Consider the following 11,723-nt stretch of genomic DNA (forward strand, 5'->3'; position numbering starts at 1 on the left):
ATTGTGATGGGAACATAGGATGACCAGCAGCGGGCCTAGCACTTTCACAGGAGGACACATTCATGGGACTTGGTGGGGACCCTGCCTTGGTGTTTGCCTTGCCAAGCAATCACATGAAAGAACAAGTAAAGGTTCAAAAGTGTGTTGCCACCACTCTAGGGAAACTGGCAACCACGGATGGCTATATAGATCTGTTGATCAGTTTTGGGTTGGGAAATCAACAGTTGGTGCAGCAGTTATAGAGGCTTGCAAGGCAACTAATGCTTTGCTGGCCCCACATTCAAATAATGGTGGGGTTTGAATAGAAGGGCTTCCCAAACTGGGTAGGTGCAATTGATGGGATACATGTACCATTTCAAGCAAGCCAATATATTAACAGGAAAGGATATTACTTCATCGTTCTGCAGGCCCTTGTGGACCACATGGCATGTTGATGGACACTTACACTGCATGCACTGACAGGGTGTGCATGATGCCAGGATGTTCCATAAGTCTGGCCAGTTTCAACATGGTTAAGCTGCCATGTCATCTTGCTACCAGCACAGTCATCAAGGGTTGTCTATGCCCACTGTGATTTTTAGGCAACACGGCATATCGGTTGCTGCCCTGGTGCTTACAGCTTTATCCTGATGTGTGCCAGCAGTACAAGAGGCACTTCGGCGACATGCTGAGCCAGTGCAGAATAGTGGTTGAATGTGTGTTTGGCTGACTAGAGGCGAGAACTCTCTAGAACTCGTCCACACTCGTATCAACTTCCTGGATACCACAGTCAGCTTCAGCAATGGAACCCTGCAGATAAGTGTATATACCAGTAAGCATGCCAGACACACCAAGGAATCTGTTAACTACAGCCAGGCACTCAGATACCACAGAATATGCTCAGAGAAGAAGTCTGGGATGCACTCTTAACATGCTTAAAGTCACATACACCAAACAAGGACATTCCACCAGAGAAATAGGTCATCATGGAATGGACTGCTCAAATACCCTGAGAGAAACTACTTCAATACAGGGCGAGGGGGTCTTCAAACTACATGTCCCTAGTTGTCACCTACCACATCACACTGGAACCCATGCAGGAGATCATTAAACAGTTGCTGTGTTTTCAGATTTAATGTTTATGTATAAATTAAAGAATACAAATCAATGAATAATCATTAGTGCTTATCTGGTTTCTTTCTGGTGCACTGGAGCAGACAGAGTGACAAGGGGTCTGTGTGTGTGTGTGTGTGTGTGTGTGTGTGTGTGTGTGTGTGAGAGAGAGTAAAATGGACCAAAATCGGAACAGTAATAAACCAGCTTCTGCAGTACTGGTTTGGTATCTTACCATGCAGGTGTTAGAGATGTTAGGTTATGACAATTTACATTTTAGTTGAGATGTGGCCACAAACTTCCTAACTTTTATATTAAAGCATTTTCATTTAATAAGCTACTGCATTCATCAGCTGTGAGTGCTGGTTAGATTTTTGTTTCTGTTTTGTACATCATATTGAACAGTGTGACTTGGGAATTGAGAACGCGGTGGGGGAGAGAGGGAATTGGGAGGTGAGTATAATTGTGTTACATCCTCCCTCAAGTGAAGCCAAAGCTAGAATTATAGGCTAAGAAACCACTCTATTATTTCATAGAATTATTTATAATAAAAAAGATAGCAGCCTCTATCTTACTGACTTGAGATGCTGAGTCCTCCCCTGCTTTTTAAGTTTGGGAAACCACCACCACTTTGCGTTCTTCTTGGGATACATGAAGGAATATGTCCTGTTGTTCAGAGCTTCTGGTCTCTGAGCCTTCACCCATCCCAGCTCTACCGATGATTCTGTGGTGAAATGGGCCTTCCTGCTCACATGGGTGCTTGGAATATGGTCCAGTTCTTTGAAAAGCAGATGGGTGTAGGGATATCACTGATTTCTTTTTCTTATACCTGGACTTCCAGTTGCTTACCTTGAGTCAGCCCCTCTTCTTGTTGCCCTGCTGTCTGCTCTGCTTGATCCTGTGTTCTTATCACAGCTTCTTAGATATATCTTTGTTTTGATTTTCCTCTTTATGCTATTCAAGTCATGAGTTTTACGTCAGCTCAAAGCTGCATCAAGATTCTGGTGTGTTCATATGGCCAGGTGGCTGCACGCTGATGTACAGGCTTATCAGGGGCCATTGTACTGCTGTTTCAAACATGGGATGGGGAAGCCTGGAGCAACAGCAATCTGTTGGATCATGGACACTGAGCAGAGAGATATGAACATGGACAGGAATGGATGCCCATTGGGATTATAGGAAGGGATTGGAGGACTATGATACCTCAATTTATTGTGGATGCCCATGGCTGCACCTATTAACAGCATTAACCTTGTACAAACACATGATAACAGCTACCTCGTCTGCCTTACAGTTCAGAACATGGTGGCTGCCTTGCTATGTGATACTGATAGCAATGTGGATATGTGAATCTATGCAGCATTTGGGGAAAATGTGGGGGTGGGGGTGGGGCGGAGTGAGCATGAGGTTAGCATGCAGTGAAGACAAGGCCAGTGTATTAAATAGGCAGTTTTGGCTATGAGTTTGTTTAGAACTCTGAGCTCTGTTTGGAGAGACTCTGAGAGCATTGTTTCTTTGGACAGGGCATAGGTGCCAGGCATGAGGTTTCTGCCAGAGGCAACTCCCAGTTTGCTATGTTGTTAAACATCCCTGCTTCAGAAAGCAAGGCTTTGTGTAAATGTTGTAAATAAAATAATTGTATGAAGATCTGGTTGACCACTAAGTTTTGTCCTGGTATAATTGTCTGTTTTGTGTTTTTTTTTAAATTGTAACCCTAACAATCTGAAATAGTTACATCGGTGCAAACTCTATTGTGACTCAGTTATGTGGTACAGCATATTCCCCTTCCCATATATACAGCTTATTCTCCTTCTGGTATGGGAATAACTATACAGCATTAGCAAAAAGAAAAGGAGTACTTGTGGCACCTTAGAGACTAACAAATTTATTTGTTCAAATAAATTTGTTAGTCTCTAAGGTGCCACAAGTACTCCTTTTCTTTTTGCGGATACAGACTAAAACGGCTGCTATTCTGAAAACTATACGGTATTAGGCACCATTATACTGATATAACTGCATCCATGCTAGAAGGCTTGTACTGCTTTTGCTAAAACATACAGCTTTGCAGTGCAGACAATGTGTTCAAAAAAAATCTGATAGATGACACCAATTTCAATTCCAAATGGAAAACTCACCTGTTAGGGTTTGAAAATCTGCTACCGTTTGGCAGAGGGAACCACATTACTCCTTATCTTAGTAAACTTGTTGAAATAGTTAATACTTTGAAAATTATGAAACTGTAAAATTAGGCTTGATTTTTATAAGTTTGTTGAGTTTTATTGATTTACACCAGAGTATTTTACTGTGGGAATACTTACTGCAAGTAGTTAAACCTGTAGTGGAATGTTGTTTTCTGGTTTGCCAAATAAATCCACATTAGACCACACTATAAAGTACTTGCTTCCAAGATTGTAATAACTTGTTGATAATGATAGTTGAGGGTATTTCATCACTACAAAAGTCTGTGTTCTTAAAAAAGTACAATTGGATCAGATTGATAATTGACATAGTAGAGCACAAGAGGGCAGTGTTGACCTCTTAAAATCTGATATTATGACTCACTGGGACAAGTTTATCAAAGTTTTCCTAGTATGTCTGTTACATGACTCATAGCTATACAGGAATATCAGCTGCTCTGGGTGAATTCAGAATTCTTTGTTTTTTGCAGGTTTACCATATTCATTCCGACAGTTATGAGACACAAAACCAGCACTATGGAAGAAGCTTAACAAAAGAAACAATAAAAGATGGTAAGTGAATTAAAGTGTATGTGGATGGATGTGCACAAGCACATAGTACTGAGTGAATAGGCAATTTCAGACTCTAAGTATTTTCTGTTTTCTTGTGGACCCCTGTGCACTGGATAACCTGCTGTATCTGCAACAGGCTCGGGTGGCATTTGAATTAGTCAGTGATAGTCCAAGTAAATTTGAGCTGTTGCATTTGGCCTAAATAGCTCTGCAGATTATAGTAAATATCCCAGAACATTTGTTTCTTGTGAATAAGGAGGTAATTTTGGTAGAATACAAGTAAATTGTTCTGTGCCAATATGATTTCGTAGAATAAATTCAGAAGAGTGTTAAATACACAACATCAGATGATAAAAATTTACCTTTGAAAGATCATATAACAGAGCATGCATTATGTCCTTTTATGATAAGGATGCTGTAAATGTATGTTTACTTACCTCAGTTTTCTTCAGTTTAAGCCCACCCTTACCTTCTGAACATTCATCTTAAAATGAACCTGTATCGACTTCCTAAATAACTGCAATAGAATGGGTGGTGCAGTGGCCTTTGTATGTTTCAGAATAAAATATTTCTCTTTAAAACCAGCCTGTTAAAGCTGGACCAGGTCAGTACACAACAAAGGTTGCCACCATATGGCTGTTAGGTGATCTTTGTGATGTTTATTTCAAACCAATTCCTAATTGACACATGTCCATTTAACAAAAATTCTTCCACATCTGCAGCAGCAGGGTGGGGGAAGGAGGAAAACCTTTCATGGTGACAAGCAAGGTAGGCTATTTCCAGCAGTTAACAAGAACACCCCCCCCCCCCCATCCTACCCCCCACTGTTCCTCATATGTTCTTGTTAACTGCTGGAAATGGCCCATCTTGCTTGTGAACATCTGAACATCTGAGGAACAGTGGGGGGTGGGGTGGGGGGGTGTTCTTGTTAACTGCTGGAAATAACCTACCTTGCTTGTCACCATGAAAGGTTTTCCTCCTTTTTCCCCCCTGCTGCTGGTGATGGCTCATCTTAAGTGATCACTCTCCTTACAGTGTGTATGATAAACCCATTGTTTCATGTTCTCTGTGTGTGTATATAAATCTCCCCACTGTATTTTCCACCAAATGCATCCGATGAAGTGAGCTGTAGCTCACGAAAGCTTATGCTCAAAGAAATTTGTTAGTCTCTAAGGTGCCACAGGTACTCCTTTTCTTTTTGCGAATACAGACTAACACAGCTGCTACTCTGAAACCTGAAATCAATGAGAACAGATTTGGGCCCAAAAACTTACCACTCTAACAGAAGGAAAAAAATCCCTTTTAATGTTGATTTTTAAAAGCGATACATATACTGTAAACTTACTTATCCTGAAAGTTTGTTTCCTTTTTCCAGGAATGTCCAGGTTTTTTCATAATGGGTACTGCTTGAGAAAAGATGCTGTTGCTGACAGTATTCAGAAGATTGAAAAAATCTTGCAGTGGTTTGAAAGCCAGGAGCAGCTTAACTTCTATGCAAGTTCATTACTGTTTGTTTATGAAGGTTCATGTCAGCTGACGGCCAGAAGGTTGAGTGATGGCACTTTAGCAGAGAAGAGAGTAGTACCTAAAGGAGTGTTACAAGATGGAGACTTACTGGAGTATAATAATAATATTCATGTAATAAATTCTACAGAGAATGGAAAAATAGAGGCCTCTGTAGGTAAAAACTTGCCTCAAATTTATGCATTTCACAAAAAGGCATATTCAAAGAGGCACCACAGTCAGATCTCACTAAAAGCTGAAAACCTGGAGCAAGACAATGTATGGAAAAGCAGCACTTGCATTTCCCAAGAACATCTAAATGGAAATATTATACCCCAACTGGAAAAGGTTTTCTGCCATATGCCCAAAGAGATAAAGGAAAATGCAGATGTAGAAGTTAGAATGATAGATTTTGCTCATGTGTTTCCTAGTAACACAAAGGACAAGGGCTACATTTATGGTCTGAAGAATTTAATTACTGTCCTTCAAAATATTTTGGATAACTAAATTCTTTGTTATGGATTTTAGTGGGGGCCAATGATAACGAAAAGCAACAACATAAAGAATTTCTGCACTTGTAACGTTGTATAACTGGGTTTGTATTGTTATACTACATTTTATTTGTCTTTGTACTTTTGGTAGAAGGGTTTAACTTTTTATACTCTTACTCAGGAAAATTAATTGGTAGTTGATTAGTAAAGTATGAAAGTATACAATTTTTAGGAAGTTCAAGCAGTGGTGATAGAGGATATATGAATAAACCTAATGAAACATGCTTTGCCCAAATCAAAGGAAAAGTGCTATCTCATAACTAATGGTTGAGGTAGCTTCCCCTAAACTGCTTTAGGTTAGATGATGTCTGTCCACCTAGCCTTGACACTGAGCCATATCTAAATTAACAGGTTGTTGGAAGATGGGCAGAAAACTAGAAAGCGTAGCCTGATGTCCTCAATATTGCCCTCCGTGATTACTACATTGTTAAAACTGGAGTAACCCTACTTTGAGAGAAATCCTATTTACATGCTGAATTCTAATTTAGTAACCAGCATATCAAGTGGTGCTTCTTAATGAAATGGCATGATATTGCTGCATCCTTAAAACTGGTAGGAGCTTCCCCTTTCTCATGGGTAGCCCTTAATGTAAGTTCATCGTCCACAGGGTACAATGTAATTAATGTGCTAGTGCTATTGAAATGCTGGACTAAAGAATCATAAACGAAAATGACTTTAATTGTATATTTGCCTGAGAAGTCTTTATGTTTTAAAAGGAAAAAAAGAAAAATCTAGAAATCCCATCTTGTTTTTGATGTAAAATTCCTAAGTCTGTTTGGGTTGTCTTCAGAGACATACTTTTTAATTGCATTTTATCTGTGGAATATCTGCCATTGTGAGTAAATGGAGGACTGGAGAACTTCCATCAGACTCCTATCTTCTAAAAATGACATATCAAAAAAAGCAAAGCAAAACAAAACATGGCATGTTTAAAAGGAACATTTATTACATATTGTGATTTCCTCTGCCTATTGGTTTTATTTATTTTTTTTATTAAATGTTCAGAGTTCCACTATAGGGTAGTGCCTAATAGAAGCCATGAGTGGGACATACAGAGGAGCCCTTGTAACTGTAAGACCAAATTTAACCCCAGTGTAATCTGGCACGGTTTCATTTACTCACTGGAGTTGTACCTTACTTACACCAGAGCTAAATTTGGTCCTTATTACTGACATACAAGCAAGCTATGTAATTTGAAAGCAAATCTGTTTTTGTGTACAGGCAAAATAAAGATTCATATGCATTAATTTTGTGATGGAACATCCCAAGTATATTTTGTGTTCCCCTTTACATGCTGTTTATGCTGCTGTCTTATTTTGCATACACAGTCAGCAGTATGAGATATGATGAAGAGGTGCTTAGAATGTTGTGATCCATGCTGTGAAAGGTGCTTTATGCTGAAGTTAAACCCCCAAAATAAAATGGCTAGAATGAACTCTGCTCTTGGAATTACATATTTATTAATTCTGAATATGGATTTAATGTGGCCTTGCTTCTCAATATAGTGTTATACACTGTGCACTCATTTGTACAAATTCCTTTGCAAATTTTGTTAAACAGTTTTGTATATTGGAAAGAGATAATTGCCTTTTCATTCTAACTAGTTTTTATATCAGGCTGTCTCAACATTTAGATGCTGAGATACTTATTTAATTGGAAGCAAAATAAAAGTACAACACAATAGGTTGTAAACTAAATTGTTGGATTTTTTTTTTTTTAGTTAATATTTGGTAATACCTTAGTGTTAAAACAAGCAGTTTTCAAGGCAAGATGTCTTCAAAGCATGGAAAAATAATTGCTCAAAAGTAGGAACATAGTCTTTTTAATGGAAATTTTATGCAAATTGTAGTGAAGGCTAAAGGAAAATAATAAAGGATATTTTATGTTTTGGTAGCATTTCCTTTACAAGCTCAAATTTAGACTCTCTGATGCTCACCAGAAGTTAGGAGTATTGATTTAAGTCATATTCCTGGGAAAGTTTTTCATTTTGTTGCAGTTGTGCTCTTGTTTCTGTGTGTTACTGTTTTGTTCTATCCTTCGAGTAGTTAACACTATTCAAGCCTATTTACAGCAATTAGAGTATTTTAGCTTGTTGTTGACAGTTTTCCCAATTATATTCAAAATGCTTTATAGAAAAAGCAGTAGAAAACCCACTTTATAGCTGCATTTGAGTTCTCACCTGTAATTCATCTCTGTTGCACATTACTACATTTGTGCGAGGGAAATCAGACTTTTGATTCCAAGGAGCCTGTTATTGGAAAATGATCTGTCTTCTCCCAGTCAGAAATGCTTGTGCACTCCTGTCTGTACTGTAATATATATATGTCTTAAGTGTTTGAATGCCTTTTAGTGTAGATTATGGCTGTGTTGATTGTGGCAGGCAATGCACTTGGAATAGTGTAAAATTGTCAGACTATTTTGAATAAAATCTAAATAATTATTTCCTTTTTTAACAGAAATTACAGATATATTTTTTATTAATTAAAACTGCAACAAAGAATATAAAAGTAGTATTTTTAATCAGGAAATTAGGTATAGCTGAATGCTTGTTGTGGAAGTGCTTCAACATAGTATCTCCTGTGAGTTTAAGCCTGCAAAATTACTACATTCAGACTATTTTTGCACATTTTAGGTTAATATAGTAGTGTCTTGTACAGTTCAAATCAACATTTTCAGTTTTAGGTGGAAATGTAGTTAGATCACTGAAACCAGTACCTTATGACTTTAATTGCTAAAATGATTACAAAAATCAACAGTAAACAAAAGGAAGACACGCTGACCAGTATGCGTGTGTTTTAGCATTGATTCTTTTGGGCCTAATTTTTCGAATGGTGTGTCTTCTCTTTATGATCCCCATAGCATACATGTATGAAATGTACAGTATAGAGAACAGTTACTCAGTAGTCTTCACTTAAATATTAGTGAAACTTATGGGTATTTCTGCTAAATAAAAATAATCACTGACTGGAGTAATACGTGATCACTATTATCTGTTGATTAAATCTGACTAAATGAGTGTTTTGATTTAAGCAATAAGCATGAAAGACATTTGATCTTACAAAATAATTAGTTGTCAAAAGGGAAAATTCATGAAAATGTTGCTTTAAATGTATTTTTTGTGAATATCGTCTAAAGACTTTCTAGCTATGTAATTGTGGGAATTTTGTACAGGTTTACCTAATAGCAATTTAAATTGTATACATTTTTATAACAGCATTTACATTCTTGATATTTTTGGATATTGGTGGAATTTGTTGCATAGATTCGAATGAAGTTGGAAATTATTATACCATTATGAATTGTTGAATAATTTATTCAACTAATTTTATAAGTTAAAACTATAAAATCTTCTGTATGAACAGTGTTTAACATGGACCTTGTAATATTCTCAAACTATTAATTTTTTCCCTGTGTGCAGTTGGACTGTATTTTTGCTTCTAAATAACACTACATTTCCATGTGGGGTTTATAGACTGTTGAGTAGGAAAGATTACTTGATTTGGATTAACAGAGTAATCAGGTTATTGGCATAAGTCAATACACTTGTTTCCAAAGTAATATCGTCATATATTGTATGCCTAGGATGCCAATCAGGTATTTATTGTGTACAGAGAACTCCTATGGACTTCAGTGGGAGTTCGGGATAAGAAAGTACGCAAGATCAGGCCCTTAGTCCATGACAACAAAAAAGAAAGAACTACATAAGGATGTGAACATTTGTTACTTGCAACCTAAAAAATTTTGAATACCATTGAAACTATTTTATGTTCTGTTTAAACTGGAAATAATATGAAGTCTTGGAAGAGAAAGAAAGGGTAGAACCACTAACATGTCTGGTATGGGCTAACAATTTTAGGTTTGTTATCAGTTTTTTTAAGACTTGGACTAGTTTAATAGCCTTCTATATAAATAGGTCCGTATCTGCTATTTAAAAATTATTATTTGCTTATTTAATTGTTTATACTTTTTCCAATAATCTTCCCTGCTGAGTGCCTTCAGTTCCTGCTTTGATACCTTTGGTGACCTCACATATGTAGCATCTAAAACACCATAATGGAATGCTTTAAAGAAGATTTTGATGTTGTTAAATTTTTTGTAAAAAAGTCCCATATCCATATAAGGTACACATACATATTGGAGAACATTGCCCAAATGCTTTAAATAATATGGAAAATGCAATTGTACATTAACATTTGTCACCATCAAAAAAGTAATGTAATCTGAAATGTAATCTGGTTGGAAACTAGTTATCTTAGGTTTTATGAAATTTGCTGTGTCTGTGTTTAAAAGAGAACCTTTCAAAGCATGGTGCATGAAAACAAGACTGTTGTTTTAATGTAATCAATAATCAGTGCTGGGCTTGGGGTGGCTAAGGTAGTACAGCTGAAAGCTGTAAAGGATCATATACAATGAGCGGGACATCTCAATCTTGCAATGCAAATAACTATTACAGATAATGTCCAAAGACTTTAAGCTTTCATGTATCTCATGCGGTCCATTGAATTACAAACATATTGTAGTAAAAGTCTTATGTGAAGTTCATTCAATTACATATCCACAGGCTAAATACTGCACATTTGCCATTGTAAATGTAAACAATGTAAATTGTTAATTAAAGCACCAGTGAACATTACAACTTCCAAATTGCAAATGTTTGTAATAATTGACACAGTAAAATAAAAAAATAATCCAATTATAGGAAAAGTGAATTTCAGGAAATATTTTGCCATAATTTTATTTCATAAAGATGGACCCCACATATTTGGAGTTAATTCTTGTTGGAAATCATTTTGATGATATGAAATCCTGTAGAAATAAGAAGATTATGCAGAAGAGTGGTAACCAGGAACAAATGTACTTTTAAAACACCTTGTTTTAAATTGTATAAACATTAGGACTTGATACTAATCTGTTCAATGAGATATTAATTAATCTGCTATGAAGTAATGCTTTCCAAGTGTGATGTATATTGCACCTGAATATAAGTGAAACTAGAGTGAACAAAGGCACTTTATTACTCTGGGATCTGTACTGGAAGATATTTGAAAGCATGTGAAAGTGCACCTAAAGCTGTGTTATTAACTGGTGACTTTAAAAACTACAATGCTAAATTTATTGTACTTGATGAATGTACCTAGTCTGGTTTCATTTTCTTTGGTTCAAATGTCTAAGCTATGTCACTCTATCTCCTTTAATTTGTATATGTTTGACTGTAGTTCATACTTTGTTTTTTGCCATTACTGGACTGCAGAGGGTATTGTGGATGTATAACATGTCCATTATTTTATAGACCAATAGAATATGCTATATACCAACTTTTTGTAATTTAATTGAGTGATATTTAGGTAATTCTAATAGCTGTATATTTCACAAACTATTAAAATGTTCAGCAAGTGATTTTTGTATGTGTAATTGCTTCCTTTATTAATATGGACTATTGCCAACAAACAAAAATCCTTGTATCTATATTCTTTCTCATTGTATGCACTGTTTTATCTCCCAGTTCATTCTCATTCTGTTCACCATTACATACCAGATAATATCAACAAGCAGGAGGTCAGATACTCCCTTGGATTTAGCACCATTGGTGGGAAAGTGTTTCTCTCTCAATGGGGCATCCACTCCTGGTTAAAGCCTGCCTGTCAGCACAACACAGGAAGCTCTGCTGAAACTGGGCTTTTTCTGCAGAAGTCTGTTTCTCTACTGGATAGAATGCTGTACTACAGCTGAGCTACAGTTCTCTGCTTCCATCAATTAGTGTTGCACTCAGTTACTGCTACTATCCCTTGAGAGCCTCTTCCTTGTAGAAGAGCTTCTTTCTGCTTCC

General features: G+C 36.7%; 1 protein-coding gene across 2 annotated transcripts in view; it reads left to right on the forward strand.

Moving 5' to 3' along the window:
- Positions 1-11,293, forward strand: part of IPMK (inositol polyphosphate multikinase) — a 75,454-nt gene extending 64,161 nt beyond the window's left edge. For both annotated transcript variants that reach the window (XM_038409294.2, XM_038409293.2), the window contains exons 5-6: positions 3,761-3,842; positions 5,218-11,293. In XM_038409294.2, coding sequence (XP_038265222.1) covers positions 3,761-3,842; positions 5,218-5,852 — 717 coding nt within the window. In that variant the 3' untranslated portion in view covers positions 5,853-11,293. The remainder of the gene's footprint in view (positions 1-3,760; positions 3,843-5,217) is intronic.
- The last annotated feature ends 430 nt before the right edge of the window (positions 11,294-11,723 follow it).

The sequence above is a fragment of the Dermochelys coriacea genome, chromosome 7 (assembly GCF_009764565.3).
Source record: "Dermochelys coriacea isolate rDerCor1 chromosome 7, rDerCor1.pri.v4, whole genome shotgun sequence".
Lineage (NCBI taxonomy): Eukaryota > Metazoa > Chordata > Testudines > Dermochelyidae > Dermochelys > Dermochelys coriacea.